At 37.2% G+C, this 26,337-nt stretch overlaps 3 protein-coding genes and 1 long non-coding RNA gene across 5 annotated transcripts; 2 read left to right on the plus strand and 2 right to left on the minus strand.

Moving 5' to 3' along the window:
- Nucleotides 1-340: 340 nt before the first annotated feature.
- Nucleotides 341-2,522, minus strand: LOC137730312 (uncharacterized). Its single transcript, XM_068469382.2, has 2 exons — nt 1,393-2,522; nt 341-943 (listed from the first exon to the last, which is right to left on the minus strand). Exons 1-2 carry the CDS (start codon nt 2,183-2,185, stop codon nt 570-572), a joined length of 1,167 nt encoding a protein of 388 aa, XP_068325483.2. The 5' UTR covers nt 2,186-2,522; the 3' UTR covers nt 341-569.
- On the plus strand, nt 790-2,694 carry LOC148693798 (uncharacterized). Its single transcript, XR_015951956.1, has 2 exons — nt 790-913; nt 2,467-2,694. It is a non-coding gene; the product is annotated as an uncharacterized LOC148693798 (long non-coding RNA).
- A 12,341-nt stretch (nt 2,695-15,035) lies between these two features.
- Nucleotides 15,036-21,445, plus strand: LOC137727865 (protein ROOT HAIR DEFECTIVE 3 homolog 2). Of its 2 annotated transcripts, none has more exons than XM_068466701.2 (22): nt 15,036-15,504; nt 15,593-15,659; nt 15,785-15,887; nt 16,016-16,086; nt 16,564-16,627; nt 16,713-16,778; nt 16,890-16,937; nt 17,018-17,080; nt 17,187-17,243; nt 17,494-17,652; nt 17,746-17,814; nt 17,909-18,000; nt 18,226-18,304; nt 18,600-18,765; nt 18,846-18,970; nt 19,086-19,348; nt 19,430-19,526; nt 19,618-19,788; nt 19,874-19,978; nt 20,458-20,552; nt 20,683-20,779; nt 20,998-21,445. In XM_068466701.2, exons 1-22 carry the CDS (start codon nt 15,357-15,359, stop codon nt 21,286-21,288), a joined length of 2,496 nt encoding a protein of 831 aa, XP_068322802.2. In that variant the 5' UTR covers nt 15,036-15,356; the 3' UTR covers nt 21,289-21,445. The 2 variants fall into 2 exon arrangements, 1 of the variants encoding a protein (XP_068322802.2); XR_015952680.1 differs by having other exon boundaries at nt 15,123-15,504; nt 20,423-20,552.
- A 171-nt stretch (nt 21,446-21,616) lies between these two features.
- LOC137727439 (CBBY-like protein) lies at nt 21,617-24,802 on the minus strand. Its single transcript, XM_088678645.1, has 7 exons — nt 24,390-24,802; nt 24,142-24,191; nt 23,977-24,040; nt 23,590-23,638; nt 23,408-23,476; nt 22,836-22,897; nt 21,617-21,897 (listed from the first exon to the last, which is right to left on the minus strand). The coding sequence occupies exons 1-7, from the start codon at nt 24,665-24,667 to the stop codon at nt 21,795-21,797; spliced, it is 675 nt and encodes a 224-aa protein (XP_088534771.1). The 5' UTR covers nt 24,668-24,802; the 3' UTR covers nt 21,617-21,794.
- Nucleotides 24,803-26,337: the final 1,535 nt, after the last annotated feature.

Consider the following 26,337-nt stretch of genomic DNA (forward strand, 5'->3'; position numbering starts at 1 on the left):
ATTGCATAACATCTGTTTAATTCCTCTGTATATAACATGAACCAAGCAATCTGCATTATGCATTTTCAAAACTTTAAGAAAATAATTTCATGACTGTAGGAGATAAAAGTTGTGGCATGGATACACCGTTATTACTACACGACGCCAAAATGAAGACGTATTCTTGTTATGCAAGTTGTTCTTGTTAGCTACATGATCGAATGATAATATTAAAACCATAGACCATGGTTTACCCCATGATTATCAGGTTAAATCACTTGGTAATTACAAGTGTGATCACATAGCTATACATTGTGTGTTTGAGTGAGAGAAGTTAATAAGAAAAAAAAAAAACACATAATTAGAATCGTTAGTAAGTGAATCCAATAACATGAAACTCAAAACACAAATGGGGTTTATCTAGTCAAAAGGAAAAAATGACAAATTAAGGGGTTTATAAATTATGTACAATCACCAAATGAGATCAATGAAATCTCTACCTCTCTCTTTTTCTATCTTATGGTCATATAAATAAATAGAAAATATTAATGTAAATTAATTAAGATGATGATGATCACTAATTAATTTAATCAATTTGGAGGTGGCTGTTGGTTCTTGTTGGAAGCCAAGGCATGGATGGAATTTGCAAGCTTGTTAATGGCATCAATGAGGCCATTAATGCCTTGCCTGTTGATCTCAGTCTTAGTTTCCTCGATCTGTAGCCTTCTCTCATGCAAACTCAACATCTCTCTGTGCCTCCTCTCTTCTCTCTCCTCACAGCCCTGAAGTGCTTCTGCAATCAAGGAAGCACCTCCAGCGATGGCAGTTCCCACTTCACTTGAGGTGCTTGCGCTCACGGTTCCACTGGTTCCTCCTTGATCTCCACCGCCACCACCTCCACCTCTTCCACTTGCCCTCCTCCTCCTTTTAGCTGGTGAGTCTGAATGCTCACTTGTATCAGAATCTGATATTATTTCACACGTCTCCCAATAGTCAAAATGTTGTTGCACTAATTCAACGAATCGATGTATACTAACTCATCATATTATTAATCATTCATTACCATGCAATGCACACAATAATTATCAATACTGCCCTTTCTTTCTTTTCCATGAAATAATAGAAAGTCCATAAATAAATCTTTTATTAGTGGAGAAATTGGCCTAAAATTTAACAGAACTTACGGTTTGATTGGAATATATAAGTACCAATAAATTAGTTGTTTAATTAAGCTTTTACTTCATGAACAAGTGATTAAACATATTAACGTTAGGGACCTGCTATTTGTACTCCAATTAAATCTTCCTCTAAGTGCTTCACAAATTTGGTGGAATAATAAAAATGAAAAATCCAATAATTATTGACTGGAGAGAGAGAGAGAGAGAGAGAGAGAGAGAGAGAGAGAGAGAGTACCTACTGTGGGCATCACCTGTGCGTATTGGAGAGCAGGTGGTGGTTGGGCTGCCAGTGTAGCTGGTGGAAGAAGTGGCAATGCTGCAATTGTTGGAACTGAGATTTGATGATGATGTTGCAGAACTGGAGGAGGAGGAGGAGGAGGAGGAAGTGAAGAAGAAGGCTGCTGATGAACACCAGTGGTACTAATTATAGGCCTCTCCAAACCATACCCAATATTTGGACTAATCCCAACATTTGAACCAGAAACAGAAGCTCCTCCCACCACCTGATGACCTCTAATCTGATAACCACCACCACCACCAGCAGCTTCTCTCCTCTCCACTACATCCACCAAAGCCTCATAAATCTGAAGCACCATATTTGTAGGCAAGTTCCTCTCCTTCCTCTCATTCTTCTCAAGCTTCCAATAAGATGCACTACCTTCTTCTCCTTTCCCTTCTCCCACATTAGTAATCTTCCTCTCATATTCTCTCACTTTCTTGTAATCCCTCATGAGATTGTCCCACTTGTCATTGCACTGGTTTTGGCTTCTCAAACAACCTTTTTTCCAACAGTAGTCCTCCACCCACTTCCACCTGAGCTCAGCTGGTTTGCCCATTGATCTTGTTGTCTGATCAGTTCCTCCACTACTACTACTACCCCCTTCCCCACCCCCACTTCTCTTCATTCTTCTCTCATCATCCATCTTCTTTGCCTCTATCAGAATCATTGTCTCCCCCACTGTCCAGTTCCCTTTCCTGTAGTCCCTCATGATCACACTGCTAGTACCATTTCCTCCTTGTCCAGCCATCACCAAAATGCATGCAGCATTCCCCTAGACCTAGAGAGAGAGAGATCAGAGAGAGAGATCAGAGAGAGAGAGAGGGGAGGGAAAAATGGTGTAATGGGTCCTTTATGGAGGGTGGATTTGATTTGATGGATGTGTTACTGTGGTGTTCAAACCAGTCAAACCTCAATGAGATTATTGCTAATTTAGGAAAGGGGTAATTAATGGGGTTACCTTAAAAATGATCTAGGGCTCTTAAACAACGCTCTTAAGTGGTGTTTGATGTTGCCATGTATGGTTTGTAGTTTTGCAGGAGGAGAGGGTTTTTGGGTTTTTGCATCAAGAGGGGGAGAAGATAACTGGGAAGTAAAGACGGAGGTACCTGTTTACACTATTAACCCATAGCTATGATGTATTTTGTATTGTTTCTTTTTGTCTTAAAATTTTCAACCTTTTTGAGAGCTTGAGGGTTGATCTTACACCATGTAAAATCTTCAAAGATTAAAGTTCAAATCTGAATCTACTTATTCAAACCACTACTGCTCCCCACAGTGAAGAAAAGAGAGAGAGAGAGGCTGTGAGGGTAGAGAGAGAGAGAGAGTCTGTGACAGTAAAGTACCATTATAAGAAAAGGCCAAGCAAATCCATTCAAACTGACATCTACAACAAACCCCAAAAATTTTCAGAGAGTGAGAGAGATTTGAAGAGAAAAAAATGCGGTGCCTGCTGGCATTAGAGAGGTCAATACATGACTGTCACTCACCCCTACCCGTGGTGTAGCTTCTCATCATGACACCCGTTCAAATTGTAGATTTTCTTTTTTTTTTCATTTTAACCTAACCACAGCTAAAACCTAAAAGTGAAGAGAATATTAGCTTTTCTGATCTTGCATTTCTGCTTTTGTTGTTAATTTTTATTGAATGAATTAAATGAAAGTCAAAGAAACTGATTGAGAGAAATGTAAAAGAAAAAACAGGAATGTGAAAATGATCACTCTAACTCTGTAAGAATATAAGCAGTATTGCAGGCGATTCATATGATAGTAAGATGAGAGCTTCAAACATGTGAGAAATGAATATTATTATATTAAGAGCTAATTAATATTGATGGTCATTGATATGATAATGAGAAGGATGATGGTATAAAACATGAAAAGACTTCTAATTATATTGAAGAATACAAGAATTTCACTGACAAAATCAAATCCCAGAAAATCCCATAGCCTCTCTTCTCTTTACAATGACAAAGTTGATTGAGACTCTTTATGAACTTTCTGCTACCTCATATTTTTGGTAGAATATTTTACAATGTTGCCACGAGAATTGACTCTCAATTTTGAGACTCTCCATGAACTCTCTGTCATCTCATGTTTTTTACACAATATTTTACAAAAGTTGCACAAAGTCTATAAAATGTTCAACTTTAAAAGGGTTTCCATAGCATTTCTCTCATGTCTTATTAACAGTAAAGTTCATTGAAACACAATTAAATTATGATTTTTTTTATGTGAATTATTATTAGCACTTCAAAATTTTCATTTTACACTCCAAACTTTCTATATTAGGAAAGAAAAATACACTTGTAAGAAGTGTAGAATGAGATTTTTAGAGTGCCAATAACACTTCTTTTTTTTATTTGATAATTGACTTTAAATATTCTTTAGGGAGTTGAGAACTAATTTCTTGCAATGATGGGTTGAGCATTGTTGTGCATGGTAATGCGCAAAAGCAGCATTATATTTTTCTTTCCATGGGGAAGAAGAAGATCTAGCAGGATAAATCTACATCAAAAGCCTAAAAAATGACTAAGAATCTACCCTAATCAATTAGATTTAGTTTAATTAGTCCCTTAATCCCATGCTATGCCATGCATGCAAAGAATGTTAAAATAATAATTGCCCATGTCGCATGAAAACCCTATCAAACTTTCACTAATTTACCACACAACCCCAAAACTTGGTGCTTTCTTCGAAGAGGACACTTTTGTTCTTTATGTGAAATACAAGTGTCAATTTCGTCTTTTTGAAGATTTGGAGAAGCCTTTACGTGTAATGAGAATACTTGTTATATGCTAGTATTTTTTGTGTTATATTATCGATGGACAAAAGTGTATGTATTTCTCTTTAGAGTATATTAATAAAAATAAAAATAAATATTATAATTTGAGTAGAATTAATCATAACACAACGTGACAGTGCTCTTTATACATGAAAACTTTTTATAAGGTCCATTTTAATTTATGAGCCATTTCAAAAAATTAATTATCCCTTAGCTAGGACATTGTGGGTTGGGGGGGGGGGGGAGGAGATAAGGATCCTCTTTGGATCCCTTTTGTGGGGATTTGGATGATCAATTAATTATATCTGTTCATTGTACATCGTGCAGCTAGTTTTCGTTAGGTATTGTTTCTATTCAATTTTAAATTAAAAATAATTTCTAAACGCACGATGTGCGATGAATGAATGATTCTTCGGATCCTATTTGTAGAGGATCCGGATAGGATCCTATTTGTAGAGGATCCGGATAGGATCCTAATCTTGTGTGGGGTACAACTTGTGATATATGTGACAGAGTTGCTTTGACTAGGGTTTTGACCAGGAAGGATGGTTTCAATGGGGTCATGAAACCCCACGACTAGTCCCTTTCTTTCTTAGTTTTTGGCCTCTAGCCTGCTCCTTTTAGGGTAACCAAAACCTAGGGTAGTATGGTCATTTAGCAGATTAAATACTTACTTCTTTGGCTCATGCATTTATGTGTGAATGTGATCGCACTATATTGGCTAAGATTTTAATCTGGGTCCTAGCTATCTGCCATTAATTAGATTTGGATTGTGATGAAGATGGTGACTAGGTGTGACAGCAGCTTAAATGGAACACGTACACTCTCATGTGGCGTTTTGATTTGCTAATACAATGTAATATGGAAAAAATTTATACATAACGTTGTAGAATTAGACCGGAACGCCACGATAACAGAACAGTTTCCTGACTTCAAATTATGAAAATTTATATTTATTTGTACATTAATTTAGAGACCATGGTGTAAAGGTATGGGCATTGATGGATGATGGGTGATGAAACCTTAATGTATAGCTAGGCTTCATCAAAAGCCAAAATAGGTCGCATTTTAGAGGGACCAATATTGAATCAATGACATGGGTTCATTCACTAAGTAAATTTCATGTATAATTGTTGTATCATTGCTTGTATTGTATTGTACGTATCCATCCATGTACCACCAACATTAGTCCTTGATAAGGAGCAAGGCTTCCCTATTCTCCTTCAAAAGGCAGAGATTAACAAGGGATATAGATATATTCGGGTGTTCGGTACACTCACTCGAATAATAAAATACATATAACGTTACAAAAAATATATTTTGTAAACACTTCGATGATATTCAATGTCGGTATGTACTTGTAGTTCGGGTCTTTGCAAGACGTCGTGAGTTTAAGCCATGTTGGATATGAGGGGCTAGACTAGCTAAATGTTCATGTGCAATTAATGAAGAACATGAATGTTTGATTCTAACTTGAAGGATTAAGATGGATGGACTATTCCTCCACATCAAACATGACTAAGATTTCTGCAAGTGGCCCTTTACCAAAGTAGTGGAAATGTGTTGAGCTATTGCATAACGGCATGGGTCAAAATCCTGTTGGTGGCTAATCTAACAAAATCTATCGTTTGACCCAAAAAAAAAAAAAAAAAAAAATGTGTTAATTACTTCGATCGTATGTTTTAAGTATCAAAGCTTAGTTTTGATATTTAAGACCTAACATCAAATGTTTAAATGACCATTTGGTTGTGATGAAGATGGTGACTAGGTGTGCCTTTAAGAAAAAGAAAACATCATGTACGTAGAATGTTTGGATTGAGGGAAAATTGAGATTACATGGCAAAAACTTAATAATTTGGACAAATTTGTGGATGTAAAGTTAACTGTAATCTAATAGTTGGAAGGTGGTTGCTTATTTATAAATGTTCAAGAGGTAATTGCCACTTAGTACTACGGTCTAGTGGTATTCCTCTTCACTTATAAGTGAGATGTCTTAGGTTTGATTCTTGCCAAAAGCGAATTTGAACCAATAAAAAAAGGGTAATTGAATTCCGACTGCAGTACCCATATGAACACATACCGAGATCATCTCTATAGTTATAGGTCACATTTAGTCCTAAAATTAACAAAATTAACTTCTTCTTCTTTTTTTTTTTTTTTAACAGACGATAGAATCTACACTAAAGATGAGAGGGGTGGGCTTAGCTTCATAATGGACTAACAATAATGTGGTTCAAATTTGCCTTTGATGAGAATCGAACCTAAGACCTCTCACTTACAAATGAAGAAGAATATCACTATACTGTAGTATTAAGTGGCAATCATCTAATTAAAGGGCTCAATGGAACCGGACTAAAAGGGTAGTCATAGAGTACATTCAGCCCTCATGATTGAGATGGCCCAAGCCCACGTCTCTATTTTTTTTTTTTTTTTTTTTTTTTTTTTTTTACTTTGGACAAAGAGCCCACCTCTCCCTACTACGTACTTATAACGAGGCCCAGGGCCCAATGCAGAATATACTTAGATCTGGACCTTGATATGATACTTTTATATCATTTCAGTCTTCGTTTTTGGCATAAATTCTTTGGTATTTTTAGGAAGTTTTTTGGTTTCTTCCTAACCTTCAATTATAAGGATGTATAATATATATCTCTTAGATTTGCAAACAAAAGTAACAAAGAATATTTTCTGTAGATACAAAACAAAATTTTGACAAAAAAATATAAAAATATAATTTAGAAATAACTACATCTGAAATGTTACGAAATGATATACATGAATTCTTATAAGGGAATTGTTGTGACACTTTCAAAATGTCATTGTGTATTCCACGTGTTATATTTATTTTTAATTTATTCATAAAAAAAAATGCATGTTAGCTATTTTCAAGTGTGAATAACATCACCGTCATTATGAACTTATATTATATCTTAAACTGTAATCTTAATCTAATAATTGGAAACATTGAAGAATGAAATGTAGCTAATATTGTTTATCAGCATGTCTAATGATTACTCTTTTTATCATGCATGCATTTACACCATCTTTTTACAAAATAATTATTGCTTATGCAGGAACATACATTCCTTCCAATTCTTACTCCTCCTGAATTAAGGAATGTCACATGAGAGGAAATAAAGTTATTTTAATTTATGACTTTCCTATATTTAATAACAAGGAACTAAAGTCTTATAGTATGTTTGTTAACGTTTAGCAAAACAGTTTTTCGTTTTCTAGATGCAAAAATGGGTGAAAATGTGTTCAGTAAACTGTTTTATGAAAACATACTAAAAAAACGAGAAATTGATAAAACAATATTTAGCCTAAGTTTTGTAGAACATCATTTGATGTTTCCTCTTTTTTCAAAAACAATTTTCAAAATAATTGAAAATAAAAGATACATTATAAAACAAGGTTAGAGTTTTAATAAGAAATATAAACATGTATGTCACCACTACCGTCACCAATGATGCCGCCAAAATGATCACCACCACATTCTCCATCGTCTCACCATCATCACCACCACAACCACCATCTTTGACACCATCTTCTTCGCCATTACCATAGCCTCAACTACCGTCACCTTCGCGACCACAGCCACCACCCCTCTACCATCTCACCATTAGAGGGGGCGTTGAAGGGAGCCAAAGGTGCAGTAGCATAGGGCCCCAAATTTGAAGGGCCCCCCAAATTTTTTGTCATCTAATATTATGTAATAAAGTTATATATTTTAAAAAAATTATTTTTGTTAGTACCTTAAAATCTTTTTGTGCACTTCTTATAAGAGTAATTTTTTTCTTTCTAAATATAAGAATTTGGAGTACAATGAGATATTTTGTGTGCCAATAATAACACCCGAAAACGATATATATAATAATATTATATGTTCAAGTGAAACTTCAAAGTTAGAGTTTTGAAGTTTTTTGTTTTTTATGTTTGGTTGTTTAAGAATGAATTACTTTTGATTATTTAGTGAAGGTTATGTTGGTAACTCTTTTTTTACTTATAATTAATTAATGACATTTGTAAATTAGCATTCAGTGAGTGTTAAAATTTGTTTGGATTTAAGTGACTGTTTTCTAGTATCAATACATTGTTACAAAAAAAAAAAAAAAAAAAAAAAAAAAACTATCTTAAGGATGAGCCCTCAAATTTCGCGTAGGATCTCAGAAATCTTAGAGACGGTCCTTGACACACCCCGACCGAAATCAGGTCATGCTGCCTGTTACGGGAGGGTGACGTAGCTATGTGCACAGTGTGAAAGCAAAAGATAATAATAAAAGTATGAAAAATGAAAACTAACAACAAAACAGAGTAATTAACATACAAGTGCAAGTGTAAGGGTGAAAAACAATATTCAGAGCATAGAAAGCCTAGTGCAGTCCAGAGGAACAAACACTAACTAAACACACCCAGAAGTGGCCCTACACTGGTGATAATCTGTCAGATATGCCGTGGATTACTCGTAAGCCACCAAAAGAGCAACCTAAACTAAAACCTGGAGGGGCGCAAAATAGAAAGTATGAGTGGGCAAAAACAAAGCTTTTCAAAATCATTTCATTATCAAAAGTTCTAACCCCTCGCCGTAAAACCTGTATAGTTTCCTAGAAAATAGAATATATATACATATATCGAAAACATGCTCAGAAATATGCCATGTCAAATGCCTCCGCATAAAATGTAAGTAACCCAGGTAATGTCAATCAATGCAAGTAACTTGTCAGCCGGAATCACCTAACGTGACCTGTACGGCTGAATCTAGAGCTCAAATCCCCAACTCACTAACTATACCTGCACACGAGTCGGAACCACCTAAAGTGGTCTGTATGACAGGACTGGGTGTAAATAAATACGCTCAAGTGCTACGATTACGTGAAGACTGGGCGAATAATTGCGGGTCATCTACGAGTCGGAACCACCTATAGTGGTATGTACGATAGGACTGTGCACCTAACTTGGATCCAAGATGAGCGTGTGGTGCGGAAGGTGAACATCACGTGAAGGATTGTGCCCTACTCTGGGCGGGAGCACTAACACCGGGGGTGCAGATTATGAGCTCTCAATGCATCTCACATAACCACTAATTTGCAATCATAAACCATAAATTTATCTGGCACTTACATGTGTGTCCACAGCACCAAACATACATATATGCAACTACTAATGCATAAATAAATAGGCAAACGCTATGCATGACATTTTAAACATATAAACATTCTATATCATTTTCTGGGAAAAACCACAAGTATATAGGTATATACGGAAAACCAAAAGCTCATTCACTGGTATGTGGAAGGGTCGTAACCCCTTTGCCTCGAGTGACTGCACTTGTCCTCGATATATGTCTCACCTGTATGCGAAACAACTATAAAAACGTCAATTTAAAGCACATAACCAAAACTAGGTAATAACTTCTCATACAATGCTCAAATAGGGTGTGTGAATACACCAACGTGATCTACTCAACCTCACGAACATCTCCATATTTTTAAAATAATTTTCCGAGGTCTCACGCACCCTCACACGCCGGCCAAGGCACGGCTAGACGCGCCGGCCAGGCGTAGGCACGTGCCTGGCACACAGACAAAATCCCTGACGGCGTTGGGGAATATTCCATCCAAAAGCAAGCATATTCTGTTAAAACTAACCTGACGCCGTTAACTGCCATTAGGAATATTCCGTAAGAGTTGACGGAATATTCATCGTCTTCTTCAACGAGTCTCGCCGGCCGCCACCGTCCACCGCCGTCAGCGTTGCCGTCTGCAACTCGAATTCTCGCGCGGAAATTGAAAAATTTTCAAAACTTCATATCTTCTTCATTTCTCAACCAAATTCCATAAAATTGGTACCAAATTGAAGCTTACAACGAGTAGAAAAAAATCTTACCACTTTAAAGCCCTAAAACCAATGGAATCTCGTTGGAAAAATCCAGGATATTCTGGCCAAACCTGCAAGTCACAGAAACTGGGTTTCCTGATGTCCAAAACGCTTCAACTTTCTTCTCCGAGCTTCGTGAGGACCTCCTAAAGCTCCCTATGACCTTAAAAACTCCTAAAAACTTCACGATCACATGTGCATGAACAATGCATGAAAACTGGGGTTAGGGTTCTTGAGGTTTTCGAAGGCTTCAAGTCTCACAAATGGTATGGATGAACTCAGAAGCTTGCAAGGAGTTCGAAGCTTACCTTCTAGACGTCGATCCGCATGTGCAAGATTGGTTTTGAAGTTCATCCGTACAATTGCAAAGGAAATGGGATGAAGTCCGAGAGAGAAGAGAAAGAGAGAGTGACGGGAGTGGTATGGGTGTGTGTGTGTGTGTGTCCTGTAAAGTCAACCACCAAAAACAACAAAACAACACCCCACAACACCCATTAACGTCCAAGGGCATTTTAGTCTTTTGCACATGCGGTACAAATAATTCGGGACGAGCTATCACAGCCCTGCTCACCATCGGCATAACTGTAACATCCCACATTGCCCAGGGGAGTGGATCCTGTAAACCTTATGTGTATATTCTCATCTCTACCTAGTACGAGGCATTTCGGGAGCACACTGGCTTCAGATTCCATCGGAACTCCGAAGTTAAGCGAGTTCAGGCGAGAGCATTCCCAAGATGGGTGACCTACTGGGAGGTTTTCGTGTGAGTTTCCAAAAACAAAACCGTGAGGACATGGTCGGGGCCCAAAGCGGATAATATCGTGCTATAGTGAAGTTGAGCTTGAGATGTGGTGGGGGCCCAGGCCGGGATGTGACAACAACTGATATTACTGCCATCGTCTCAACATGACCCCCATAACCTGTACCTCTGCCACTACCACCACCATTACTACTAAACCATGTTTTCAATGTTTTTATTTTTTGAAATCATTCTCAGACTAAACTACCAGACACTTTCTCCAATCACAAAAAATGTAAAATCTTATTAATCATTTTCGTTTTACACTACAGTTTTTTTATTTTTATTTTAAATCATTTGCAAAACGTTACAGGACGGACCCTTGTCCGCAAAATTTGTAGTTCAATATCCTCAAAAATGGGCGTTGAAAAATCTTACCTTATATGTAATTCAATACCCTTAAACATGCAAGTCTTATCCTAAAAATTTTGTAACATAATTTTCAACTTTTTTTTTTCTTCAATTCATACTTTAAAAGAAAAACTAATGAAAATGAATTGAAAACTTTGAGTTTTAACGATAAGGACAAAATAAAGGTTAAAGTGAATAGTATCAGGATGAATTTTTTAGTGTAAAAATGTGATTTTTCGTTAAAGTGAACAATACAATGAGTTTTTATTTATTTATTAAAATTCCCTATTTTAAAATAAGCAATATTAAAATAGGATAAATCAAAACGTCAAGGGAAAATTAGAATGCCCTACATCATTTCTATAGTTGTTAGATTAAACATTCATCCATTTTAAAGATTTGATTAAGGTGCTTTGATCAATTGCTACCTCAATAATTTTCTATTTATTTAATTTCCATGTCATTAATTTAAATGCATTTATATAGAGGCATAAAATAACTTAACAACTAATTACCTACAATATAGGAATTTAATTTCGTTAATCCCCTTCTACACATTAAATGACATTTTTAATAAAATAAAATAAAAATTAATTAATTAATTTCTCATTAACTTATTATCATTATTTAAAAAAAAAAATCTCTTTCTATTAAAAATGTCTCAATAAAAAGTCTTCAATACATATTTTTTCACGTATAGATATATAAAAAATATACTTAAAACTTATGGTATATTTGAGAACAAAAGTATTAACTTTTGGTACATTTAGATTTCAAATGTACCGAGAAACCAAATGTACAAAAAATTCAAATGTATCATAAAACCCAATGTACCCATTGTTATGCAACCCTTTTAGTACGTTTAGATTTCAAATGTACAGATAAACCAAATATACCATAAAACCAAATGTGCCCATTGTCAGGTAACCCTTTTGGTACGTTTAGATTCCAAATGTACCAAAAGACCAAATGAACAAAAAATCACAAATGTACCACAAAACCAAATGTCTCTATTTGATAACCCCTTTGGTACATTTACATTCCAAATGTACCAAGAAATACAAAAAATCAAATCCACTATAAAACTAAATGTGTCCATATTATAGGTAACTAGATGTAGCTATATAATCAAACAAATCTTTATTACGTGTTGGGTCTTCTAAATAATAAAATCTGACAATTTTTTTTTACAAATATTCTACTATATTGTGACAGCCCATTCAAGAAATATTACAACGTACGTGTGAAAAGACGAAATTGCCCCTAGTTTGATTGCTTTACGTTTATTGGTTGTTTTTGAGTTTGGTTGGCATGTTGTAGGCCACACACATTTTCCCACACACCACAACCTTTCCTCCTGTTTCTCTGCACCTGTCCCGAGCCCCATTCCTTCCCATTTCTCTTTGAAAACGTACGGACACACCCACACACCCATCAAACCTTCACAGATCGTGGAATCCAAGCACATATTCGAACTCGTGAGGCTTGTAGGAGTCCAACTATACCATTTTCAGGTAAGAACACCATCGTTTTCACGTCGAATCCACGATGTCCGATTTCGAGTACTGTTCATGCACACGTGATTTCTCACGTTTTAGGGAATTTCAAGCTTGTAGGTAGCTTGGTGAGGTCCCTATGAGGCTCGGGGTGGTTCGTTTGAAGGATTTGGACGTCGGGATCACTAGTTTCGAAGTTGGCCGGAGTTGGGTTGATTTTACAGGTGAGATTTTGTGGTTTTTAGCCCTTAAAAGTGGTATAATTGTGTTCCTCTAGTTCTAAGCTTCATTTTGGTACCAATTTTGTGAAATTTGGGTGAAAAACGAAGAAGATATAAACGTTTGAAAAATTCCCGATTTTCCGGCGCCGGAGAAGATGACGGAATATTCCGTCAAGTCTGACAGAATATTCCTGACGCCGTTGACAGAATCCGTTAGAACTGACGGAATATTCCCTACGGCATCAGTTGACGCCGTCAGCGTGCCAGGCACGTGCCTGCGCGTGGCCGGCGCATGCGGCGGTGGAAATTTTTTCTAAAAATATGGGGATGTTCCTGAGGTTGAGTAGATCACGTTGGTGTATTCATACACCCCATTTGAGCATTGTATGAGAAGTTATTTCAAAAGGTTGGTTATGTGCTTTAAAATTAACGTTTTTGTAGTTGTTTCGCATATAGGTGATACCTATCCCGAGGACGAGCGTGGTCACTCGGGGCAAGGGGGCTACGACCCTTCCACATACCAGTGAGTGGGCTTTTGGTTTTCCGTATATACCTATATACTTATATTTTCCCAGAAATAGAATTGAATTGTTATTTGCCATATGCCATGCATTATATTATCGTTGTTTGTGCATCGCTAGTCGCATTATTAGTTGCATATATATATACATATGCATATTGGGTGCTGTGGACGCACAGGTAAGTGCCAGGTAAGTGTTATGCATGTTTACGTTCAGTAGCGATTTGAGATGCTTAAAGAGCTCATAACCTGCACCCCCGGTGTTAGTGCTCTCGCCCAGAGTAGGGCACAATCCTTCACGTGATGTTCATCTCCCGCACCACACGCTCAGCTTGGATTCAAGTTAGGTGCACAGTCCTGTCGTACAGACCACATTAGGTGGTTCCGACTCGTAGGTGACCCGCGATTATTCGCACAGCCTTCACGTGATCGTAGCACTAGAGCGTTTATATGTATTACACCCAGGCCTGTCGTACAGACCACTTTAGGTGGTTCCGACTCGTGGGTAGGTTTAGTTATTGAGATTGAGATTTGAGCTCTAGATTCAGCCGTACAGGTCACGTTAGGTGATTCCGGCTGCCAGACTATATGTTATTGATATGATTTATACCTGAGCACTTGCATTTCATTCTGAGGTTCCGACATGGCATATTCTTGAGCATGATTGGTATATATATATATATATGTACATATGTTTATTTTCTGGGAAGTATACAGGTTTTACGGCGAGGGGTTAGAACTTATTTGTTAAATGGTTTTTGAAAAGCTTTGTTTTTGCCCACTCACGCTTTTGTTTTGCGCCCCTCCAGGTTCTAGTTGTCTAGCAGGTTCGGTGGTTTCCCAGAGGGCTTTCCCAGCATTTCTGACAGACGATCACCAGCGTAGGGTCACCTTCGGGTGTACTGTTGTCGCGTCATTTTCATTTGGACTGCTTTAGGCGTTATGCTCTGAACTCGTGTCTCACTTACGCTAGCACTTGTTTCTATTACTTATTGTATGCTAGTTTTTATTTATTCGTATTACTACTTCCATTATTGTTTTATTAGCTTCCGCACTGTGCACATGGTTACGTCACCTCCGCGTGACGGTCAGCACGTCCTGATCTCGGTCGGGGTGTGTCAATATTCACAAAAAAAAAAAAAGTAAAATTATAACAAACAATAAAAAAATGCATAGAGATGGATAATAAATGCATAAATATAGGGATAAGAGGAAAAGAAAAAAAAATGCCTAGAAAAAGCCGTGGAAAACTAAAATTCTAAACAAAATAAATTTATGTGAAAAACTGAAATTAATAACCAAAATTTTAAGAAAATGCTTGATTAAATTTTCAAAAGGAATGTTTGTTTAGTCTAAAATATTAAAAAACGTGGTGGATATATCATAACACCCCAAACGTTAGTCTAAATTTTGCGATTCCTTCGAAAGTTTAAAAATTCTTTACCTCCCAAATTCGAAGTAAGTAAAGATGTTTACATAAAATTCACACAAGTAATTCATTTACTTTTTTACTAGTGAGCGATAAACACGGAGCTTTCACCATACGGAGAAGTGTTAGGTGGACACCAACGACAATCCAAAACCAAACGAATTCAACGCCACATGGACTATTTCTTGAATCCAGTAAAAAAAAAAAAGAAGAATAAGAAATAGATCTCGACGCTCCACAAAAATTGAGCCCTCTGTCTTCCCGTGTTCCTCTCTACTCTCTCGCTCTCTTTCCTCTTTCAGCAAAAAGCTTGTAGTTCATGCTTAATTCAGAAGCTTTGAGGTGGAAGGAAGCATATAGAATCTTGGGTCGTCTTCCTCTTCAAGTATAGATACACATACGAGTCGGTGGCTGCTAGAAAGTTGCAAACTTGGAAGGTTTTGAGATGGAGGAAGATTGCTGCGCCACGCAACTAATCTATGGCGACGGAGAATTCAACGCAGATGGGCTCGATAGGTTCGTGAAGGAAGTCAAGCTTGCTGAGTGTGGACTCTCTTATGCGGTTGTTGCAATCATGGGTCCGCAGAGCAGCGGTAAAAGTTTGGAACTTTATTCGATTTGGATGAGTTTTGAGGTTTTTGGTGAATTCGGTTTGGGTGCTGATGGATTTTGAGATTGCAGGGAAAAGCACTTTGTTGAATCATCTGTTTCGGACTAAGTTTAGGGAGATGGATGCTTACAGTGGAAGGTTAGTTTCTGAGGTTTAGTTGGTTGTGTGGTTAATTTTGTGTTTTTTTTTATAATATTTGTTTTGCTTTTGGAATAAGTGCTTTTTGGGAGAGAGGACTATCTGATTTTGTGGATTTGTATTAGGAGCCAAACAACAAAGGGTATTTGGATTGCCAAGTGTGTTGGCATCGAGCCGTGCACGATTGCCATGGATTTGGAGGGGACTGATGGGAGGGAGAGAGGCGAGGTAATCGGATTTCCATTAAATTCTATTGTGTGTTTCTGGGGAGGATATAGTTAGAGCTGCAAGATGTTCGTTAAAGTTCTCGGATTTGTTAACTGTTTGAGCTTCCTCTGTAACTCTATTGTTTTCAGGATGATACTACATTTGAGAAGCAAAGCGCCCTATTTGCTTTGGCAGTTTCGGACATTGTGCTGATAAATATGTAAGCTTGTGTGTTTTTATTTGTCTTGGAATCACCTGGCCGATAGTCTACCTTACTTGCATAGTTGGTGACTATATGTAGCGGTTGATCCAATTTGTTAGTGGATTGTATTTTAACTTATTTCCACAAGTGTTATATCAAATTAGTAGAGGTGTCTAGTTCAGTTTTAAGATTGTCATATGTATTGGTATCTAGTTCAGTTGGTTTTTAGCAAGGCAAAGCCGGTGTGAGTTTGGTTTATCAATAACTGAGGAAAGAAGCTTCTGATACCATCTCATTGAACTTTACCTTTCACGAAAACAGGGGTTATTCCAGTTATGAGCTTTTAGTTCAGAGTGCTAATGTTAACTGACGTTTTAATTTACAGAATATACAGAATATACGTAGGCTAATTTTAATTCGTAGAATATACGTAAGCTTTACCAGTAATTTGAAATTTCTTCTAGATATCAATTGGAGATTGGATTTTGTATACAGGTGGTGTCATGATATTGGTCGGGAGCAAGCTGCTAATAAACCTTTACTGAAAACAGTTTTTCAGGTACTCTAGAACTATGTCTACATCTACCATCTACTCACCATTCTCTGCCAAAGTTAATGAAGTTCTGGTTTCTGAATGTCTATAGGTCATGATGCGCCTATTCAGCCCCCGTAAAACGAAGTTACTTTTTGTTATACGTGATAAAACAAAGGTATGAGCGTACTCCGTGTGCATATTAACAGGATCTGTCTCATTAAGTTGTCCTCGTGAAATGATTTCTTGTTGCATATTAATACTTTCTTGTTTGTGGCTGCTCATTTAGACCCCTTTTGAATATTTGGAACCTGTGCTAAGGGAAGATATACAGAAGGTAATTTTTTCTTCAGCTCTATGTTGCTTTTATACTTTATTCCTTTTCTCATACATCTCTAAGTATTGTAAATTCTGCAGATATGGGATGGAGTACCGAAGCCCCAAGCCCATAAAAGTACCCCCTTGAGCGAATTTTTTACTGTGAGATCTCTTATATTCTTCTCTACTCTCTGGTCATGTTTGCTTTGTATAATGTTCTTATTAGTCAAAGCCTTTTGTCTCTGATACTTCATTTTTTAATATGAAGGTAGAAGTAGTTGCTTTGTCCAGTTATGAAGAGAAGGAGGAGAAGTTTAACGAGGAGGTAACCCCTTTACTATCAGAAGCAATTATCGTGTCCAAAATTCCTATTGGTCATCACATTTCTATTTTATAATTTTGATTCCTGGGGTGTGTTGTACCATCCACTGAAGAGTTGTATATGTATATGTTATGTACATAATTGTATGATGTAGTTCATATTAAAAAAAACATTTCCTATATTCCTAAGTAATTAATTTCTGTCATTATAAAAGTTTGCGGTGGTACTTACAGGTATGGCTTGTATCATGCAGGTTGCTCAACTGAGGCAGCGCTTTTACCATTCTATTTCTCCAGGAGGGCTTGCTGGTGATAGACGTGGTGTTGTCCCCGCGTCAGGATTTTCCTTTAGTGCACAACAGATTTGGAAAGTAATCAAAGAGAACAAGGACCTGGATCTTCCCGCTCACAAGGTTTGTTAGTTTATTTTCTTCCCATTGATAATTTGTGGTCTTCACTTCTCATGTGCATATAATATGTATACATACTGTAAATAATTTAATTAGGTTATGGTTGCTACGGTTCGGTGTGAAGAGATAGCCAACCAGAAATTCAAACAGTTGGTCCATGATGAGGTATGTGGTCATTTATCCCCATTTTTGAGATGATTATACTTCTAGCATATTCAAGAAAGTTTTACCGGTCATTCCTTGGGTGAACATGATTCAGCGTTGGTTAGCACTGGAAGAAGCTGTTGAAACTGGTCCGGTACAAGGCTTTGGTAAAAGGCTCAGTTCCATTCTAGCCACGTATCTTTCTGAGTAAGTTTAACTCTGGTTTAAATATGTTTGTATTTAACATGTTACACGGTCCACCATTTTTTTTGGGGTTCTAGTTTTGCCACTTAAACTAAATGTTTATATGTATTCTTACCTGTTGTGTGTGTTTCTATTCGCTGGAAGTTTTTTTGTTAGTGTTTTATGGGCATGTGCTGTTTCTAGTTCTGACTTTATTTTGTATGTCTTGATCTCGCTTATGCATCATAGATATGATATGGAGGCCATCTACTTTGATGAAGGTGTACGGAACTCAAAACAACAATTTTTGGAGTCAAAAGTATTGGATGTATGGCTACTCTCTTTGTCTCTCTATTTTAACAGAGGCTTTAGTTATGTTTTCAGTTTCTTAGACAATTTTGCACCATAGGGAAGTCGTGATTAGTAGTGGTTTTAGTTTGGTTGTCAGTTTCACATACCACGTTACTGTTGGCCTAAATCTTAGAATGAACACCGTGATAATGAATCGGATTGGCAACATAAACTATCTCCTTCAAGGATCCCTATCAAAGAATTATGCTTAAATCAACAGCTAAACATCGTTACCGAAGCATGACCCCATTGCTTTCCTCTGAATTTTTCAGTTTGTTTACCCTGCGTACTCAGCTATGCTTGGACACCTACGTTCTAAAGCGCTTGAAGATTTTCAAGTGAGGCTGGAGCAATCGTTGAACAAAGGAGAAGGATTTGCTTCATCTGTGTGTACTTGTGCTCAGTCTTCTATGCTTGAGTTTGAGAAAGGATGTGCAGGTAATAGAATTTGTTTAGCTAATTAACATGTTTGTCAACCAAAATATTCTTTTATTACTTTGACTTGTTTGTCCTTTCAGGTGCTGCCATACAACAAGCTAATTGGGATGCTTCAAAAGTACGGGAAAAGCTTCGACGTGATATAGATGTACATACATCATCAGTTCGTAGTGCAAAACTGGCAGAATTGAATTCCAGCTATGAGGTAGTGCTCTGATAATGTATCAAAGTCTTGGTTATTCCAAGAGTATACTTATAACGTTAGGCTCATAATCTGTTGTTATTCAAATTTCTTAATGAAAATACCCTTTATTTTTCAGAAAAAACTTTCTTCGTCTTTAAGTGGTCCTGTAGAGGCTCTACTCGAAACTGGTGCAAAAGACACCTGGGCTTCGATACAGAAACTTCTTAATCGTGAGACAGAAGTTGCAGTATCGGAGTTCTCAACTGCAGTTGCTAATTTTGAGTTGGACAACGAAACGGTTGTCAAAATGAAGCAACATTTGAAGGATTATGCGAGAAATGTGGTGGAGACAAAAGCAAGAGAAGAGGCTGGGAAAATTATGATCCACATGAAGGATCGGTAGGAACTTGTTAAGAAATCATCTCTTCTGTTTTTATGTTGTCATTTTGGTTGCTGATCACTTCTGTTGTCATTTCTCAGGTTTGGCACGGTCTTCAATTATGACAGTGATTCAATGCCAAGGGTTTGGACTGGGAAAGAAGACATTAGAAGTATTACCAAGGATGCACGAACTGCGGTAATCATTGGGGACTTTTGTGGAAGTACATATTATCTATCATTCTGACTTAAAGTGATGTTTCAGTTCTTTAATTATCTCTTTCATGTAGTCTCTGAGGCTTTTATCCACCATGGCTGCCATTCGCTTGGATGAAAAGCCAGATAATATTGAAAATGTCCTCGTTTCTTCTCTGGTGGATGGGACTGTTACTGTTTCATCTTCACAAAATAGGAAGCTAGGACCTTCTACAGATCCTCTTGCCTCAAGCTCTTGGGAAGAGGTACCACTAATTTAATGGGTTTTGGTAATGTAAAAATTTTCTATGATGAAACTCCTTTCTTATTAAAAGGTTATCTCTGAACTAGGTTTCTTCAAAGGATACCTTAATTACCCCAGTACAGTGCAAGTCATTGTGGAGGCAGTTCAAAGCAGAGACGGAATATAGTGTCACTCAAGCTGTTTCGGCACAGGTATATTTTATAACTTCTCTTATCTGAAGTTTAATTCAGTAGTCTAATTGTTTTTATATCGTTTAATCAGTGTTGCATGTAGAATAAATGGATTTTATCTTTCATGAAATGTTCTGTAAAGATTTGAATTATGAAAATATGAATATTGGAACATGTTTCTGCAAAAGTAATGAGCAACTACGACAAGGAACTTGGAAATAGGACGCATGCATTCCCCTCGGATGACATTTTGGGCGGGAGTTCTTGTGTAAATTGGATTTAGTTTCATAGTGAAACAAAACATACGGAAACACTTGATATTGAAAATTCTGCTGATTCTTGACTTGGGAACGGCTTAGTCAGATAGGACCAACTTATTATCAAGTATTCTGGTTTTTCTACAAAGAAAAATCCTAGCATCCTAATATTATTTTGTAACGAGCTCCCTATCTTTCTACTTCGCAGCTCGATCCTGATGCTGTTTGCTTTTGTACTTTCAGGAGGCTCACAAGCGGAGTAACAACTGGTTACCTCCTCCATGGGCTATTATGGCGATGATCGTTCTTGGTTTTAACGAATTTATGATGCTTTTAAAGTAATTACGTTTGTTCTTTTTTTTTGTTTTCCTTTTCCGAGTTTTAGGTTTTGCACATTTGTCAACTGTCCAGACCCTAATATCTTGCACATCTGTTAATCACTGTGCCTTTTTTCTTCAAATGATACAGGAACCCTCTCTACCTCTTGGTTCTATTCGTTGCATTTTTACTTTCGAAGGCCTTATGGGTACAGATGGACATTTCGGGACAGTTCCAACATGGCGCTGTAAGTATGAAACTTGTTTTTTTTTTTTTTTTTCCTTCTCACTTGGTACTTGGTAGAGTATAAAACTGGAATTGAATGTACAATACAACGGCTGGAGGTCCTAATCTGATAGAGACTTCACCCGGGGCTGGCCTTTTTGGATACAGTCTCTCATCAAATTGGAATTTCCGTAATTAAAGCAGTTCCTAACTTTAGTTTCCGTTGTTTGGTGTTACCAGCTGTCAGGGATACTATCTATTTCATCGAGGTTTCTTCCAACTATCATGAATCTTCTAAGAAAACTCGCAGAAGAAGCTCAGGGGAATCAAACGCCAGAAGCACAAAGGTCACCAGTTTCTGTTGCTTCTCAGAGTTATAGAAATGAAACACCTCAGCCAAATCCAGTAACAAGCTCATTCCCAGAGTCCTCAGTGTCATCCAATATCTCGTCAGCAGATGGCGGCATGGAATACTCAAGCCCTCCTTTAAGACAAAGGCAAACGGAAAGCGTTGAGGAAGTTGAATCTTGATGATGTATGATCTCTGTTGTTTGTACCCCTTGCATCTGATTTAGAGTCGCTACTCTCTTGTGCGATAGTTTTCTTTCTTTTCAATTTTGTTTCTTGTGTTGTTGAAATGAAAATAAAGGGGGCTCGCTGTGTGCCCGGTTTTAATTACATTGTAAAATCTGCGCACTACACAAAATTTCTATATATACTGATGAAACATGGATCTAGGGTTCTAGAGTTTAGCTGTTTAAAATACCCTAATCATATACCGGTACAGTGATAACAATTATGGGACATGTTCAAAGAAAAGACTCTGAAACATGTTGCGAAAGCTACTTGAGACGATGTATATTTATAAGGGATCAGCTCTTATATTGCAAACTCTGGCTTAAAAAAATTACAAGGCAACTAAAAGAGCTCCAGACTGAAGAAATTAGAGTATCGAGATTAATTGTCTGGCAAAAAGAGGAACACGATTTGATTTCATGACCGTCCCTTGTTGCACAGTTTAGGAACATGATTGGACTTCATGACCGTCTCTTGTTGCGCAGTTTAGGGATGGTCAGCTCTGCTCCTCCAAACCCATCCATTATCGCATTTGCGCAAGGGAACTCATCTCTAGCCGTCAAACTACAGGAATACATGAAAAAACTTGATTCAGTAACAAGGATTAAAAAAAGCCTTGTAACCTGGCAGGAGTTTGTTCTATGCGATTAAAAAAAGCCTTCACCTGCTTCTTAAAACAAGGCATGGCATGCCCACTCGCTCAGCTCCAGCCACACCGGACTGGCTTCCTGCAATAAGAACACAATCGCATACAGGTAGTCCAGCAACTTCTGCCCCGGCTTGCAATGCAACAATGATCTTCTCTAAGCTGGCAGAAAACAATTAACACGCCAAGCGAACAAGAAAGTTAGACAATATATTACTCTACTCAGTCATAAAGAGTATGAGAAAGAAGGAGAGGAACTTGCACAAGCATTTGGCAACCATAACAGCAAGGGATTAAATACAAACGGGACAAATTAGTATATAATCTCTTCATAGTCTAATATAAGCAGAATCATACATAAACGTGACAAAATCACACGTCTCTCTTAAAACCTGAACATCAGAAAACCCTTCAGTACTGTAACAATAACAAACAATAAAACGAAATGAAATATGCTAACCTTTCAGGCGGGCGAGTATCAATATCTAAAATCAGCATTAGCAATAATGCTATTCATACCCTAAACCCTAAATGCAAGCTAACTTCGATTTGACATCATTTTTCTGGCAAGACTTCAGCTGAATTTCCAAATGTTGGTCAAGCTGAAAACTATTCATACCAGGTTCTATCTACTGGTTTAAGCTTTTCCAAATTTCTGAAATTCTGAAAATATAGCTGAAGCCAAGAATGTCTAAATGAGCACTGATAAAGAGGTTCTATACATGGTTTTGGTCTAAGCTATTCATATTTGAAGAAGGTAAAAATATCAAGCAGAAATTTAGACTCGGTTTATTTGAGAGCTAAAAGATTGTATAAACATCCAAGTAAATTTTCTGTAAGCAGATCAAAAACTCACTCTTCGACTCCAGGTCGTAGAGTCAAACTTTCTGACATCAGAAACTCATCCATTGCAATTTTCTGTCAAAAACAAATTAATATTAGCTACTTTCATTCTACATATGGGAGAGCTAAAAGACTAATCATCCAAGTAAATTTGAAGCTCAACGTGAGTTAATTACATGTTTAGATACAGGTGGAATATAAAAGGATATTATTAATGCCTCTCCCATTCATTAATGTGTTTACCCCTTTACCTTTTATTGTAAGATATAACGTACTACGCTATCAAAGTAACAAGTCAAATGAGTTTGCAATTATCTCAGATAAGCAGCTATTTCTTTTGTGTAAAAATGATATATTTTCATAGGTAGCTATTTCTCCAAATATATTTCCTTTAGTGATTAACCGGAACTAAATGATCAAAATATATTGATTCAGAGACTAACATTTCCTTTAGTGTATATTCTACTTTCCGATGCAATGCTGGACATTAAGCTTGAAACAATCATTGATCACAATCCTACCAAACGAGCAAAACTAATAATGTAAGTTTTGTGCAAATGACGTAAGTCTAGAATAAGACCGTACCTTCTTTTTCAGGACATTTTTCACAAATGACTCCTTCTCACTTGTCGGCAATGAACTAGGCCAACCAATCTGCAAGACAGATTATCGTAGATTCAGAAGAAAAAGATACATAACAAAGGAAAGTTTCAAAGAGCCACTACAAGCTATTCATACTTTTCAAAGACAACAAAATAGTGACACACCCGATTAAAATACAAATTCACCATCTTTTCCTCATCACCACCACTCTCCCTGAAAAGATTAACATAGACTGCATTTAAGAACCTTTGGAAAATAAGGCAAAGCATAACTGTAAAGGGAACAAGTAATCTGGGTCAGAATCTTGTGACTATCCATATCGAAAAACTCTTATGATTGAAGCATAAGATACACACTCGGAAATGTAATTCAATTGACTCATGCTAGATTGAAGCATAAGTCATGAATCATGATTTCATGCCTGCGAAATAACTTAAAGAACAAGAAACCAAATAAAAAACTTAAAGAACAATAAACCAAATAAATAATCTAAATTCATGAATCTTTACTCATAAATTCATGAATATTTACTCATAATTTTAATTTCCTACCTTAGGAGGTCCAAGTAAACAGGCTCTGTCCAATCTGTACAGCGCTGTCCGAGCTTCTTAAATGCTGCCAATATATCACAAGATAACAGAGTGAGGTTAACACATAAAACGCAAGTTAATCAAGAAAACTTAATACATTAGCATTAAATTACTGCATTTTCCCACCTGCATTGAAGCTTTGGCGGTTCCCCATCCGGTAAGCATCCATAAGAACCCTGAAAGAAACAAAGGGAATCATCAAGAAAAGATCTCCGAGAAAACCCATGTCCAATTCGAACAATGCATCACCAAATAGCTTCAAAGAAACCACTAAAACAAGAAAAAGATATCAAAGAAGCAAGAAAATGTGAAAAAAAAGAAGACATAAATTAGTAGAAATGCATGGAGTAAGAAGGGGAAACAAATCGTCCTACCCGTCGACTTCGAGAAGAACAGCGAGCTCCTGAGATGGGTTCTGGTCCTGAACGCCGCAGAGAGAGCTGAAAGCGGAGAACCGATCGAATCGCAGACATTTTCCGGGAAAATTTGGGTTTCTTGGGAAAGTGGAGGAAAATAGAGGGACCAAGTTGGGGTTGCGGTTATTCTTCGGGAGGGCGAAGAAGCGGGCAGTGGTGTTGTTACTTGGCGTGAAAATGGCGGCGGCAGAAGAAAAGGGCTGAGCTCGGAGAATTGAGCACGAAGCGGAATCCATGGCAGTTAGAAGAAGAAAGGTGGTTGCTTGAAAACGGTTATTGTTGATTTACAACTGACACTGGAAGAAACTATCAGCTTTTATAGAAGAATAGTGGCGGTTCTTCGTGAAATGACACTTATACCCCTTCTGGATTTTCTGTCTCGGGGACCCGAAACCAACCCGAGGAAAAACCGATATAATTTGAGGCTGATTCGGCATGAGCCAGTTCCCGTTAAAAGCCCATGAAGTTCAAGCTTTTTATTTATTTATTTATTATTATTTATAAAGGATCATCTAGTGACTTCATCACGGTAGTTGATTTCTCGGGTGTCGGAAGGACTCAAAAAGTCATTGAAGCCTTCCCTAGCCAACTTTTGAAGGGTTTAAATTGACGGTGAAGTCATTGAACCTGGAAGAAAGATTTGTTGCATCTCTTCGTGCTTGCATTCTTTCTTCCCTGCATGAATTTCGTCAAGGATGTGATTCTGTTACTTGTTTCTCAAGGCATACAAATTTCTTAACAATTACATTCCCATTAGAAATTCATTTGCATGATTGGATGCATCGAATTAGCTGTGCAAAGTTTATCCTCTCAAACGCTGTTGTACAACATAGTAATTGGAATTTTTCAAGCATTGTGGAAAGGCTTCAAGGTGATACAGATGTACATGCATCATATGTTTGTAGTGCAATTGTCAATTGGAGGTGAAATGTGAGGTAATATTACACATTGTCTAATATATAGTAGAGTCAAACTCCATTAGAAACGGTCTTCTAATAACTTTGAAGTGTTTAAATTGACGGTGAAGTCATTGAACCCGGAAGAAAGATTTGTTGCATCTCTTCGTGCCTGCATTCTTTCTTCCCTGCATGAGTTTTGTCAATGATGTGATTCTGTTACTTGTTTCTCAAGGCATACAAATTTCTTGACAATTACATTCTTGTTGAAAATTCATTTGAATGATTGGATGCATCGAATTAACCGTGCTAAGTTTATCCTCTCAGATGTTGCCGCACAACATAGTAATTGGAATTTTTCAAGCATTGTGGAAAGGCTTCGAGGTGATACAGATGTACATGCATCATATGTTTGTAGTGCAAAGTTGTCAGAATTGGAGGTGAAATGTGAGGTAATATATAGTATAAAAGATTAAGTGTTGCAGAACATAAAGTACACACAGGTTTTGGTTGAATGTTTGAATCCATTTCCATTGATCTCAGTATATGGTATTTATACAAATTCACAGAGACTTTACAGGCGTTGACAATCTGTACAAGGAAAGATTTTACAATTGAATATGTGCATACAATTAGGAAGCTTAATTAGGAAGCGGGGGTATGAACTAGTTTAGCTGCTGCCATTTTGGTACGCAATAGAAGATCCTGTACATATTTATGTTGAGAAAGAAATAAGCCATCCGATGTCCGGACAATCTCCATGCCGAGAAAATAATTAGCAGGGCCCAAATCTTTCATAGCGAAGCGAAGTCCTAAGTCAGCAATCAACCGACATAGATAAACAGATAAATGAAAAGAGATGTGTCGGGAATAGGTGGTTCTCTTGAGGAACTTGGAGAAATAGGTTTTGAATTTGTAATGAAATCAGTAACGGGAAATGGTGCAAGACCTGCAGGACGATGGGTTTTACGGTGATAAACTTGTAAAGGAGCATGTGCATTTGGTTTCGG

The sequence above is a fragment of the Pyrus communis genome, chromosome 10 (assembly GCF_041283825.1).
Source record: "Pyrus communis isolate YQ-2024b chromosome 10, ASM4128382v1, whole genome shotgun sequence".
NCBI lineage: Eukaryota > Viridiplantae > Streptophyta > Magnoliopsida > Rosales > Rosaceae > Pyrus > Pyrus communis.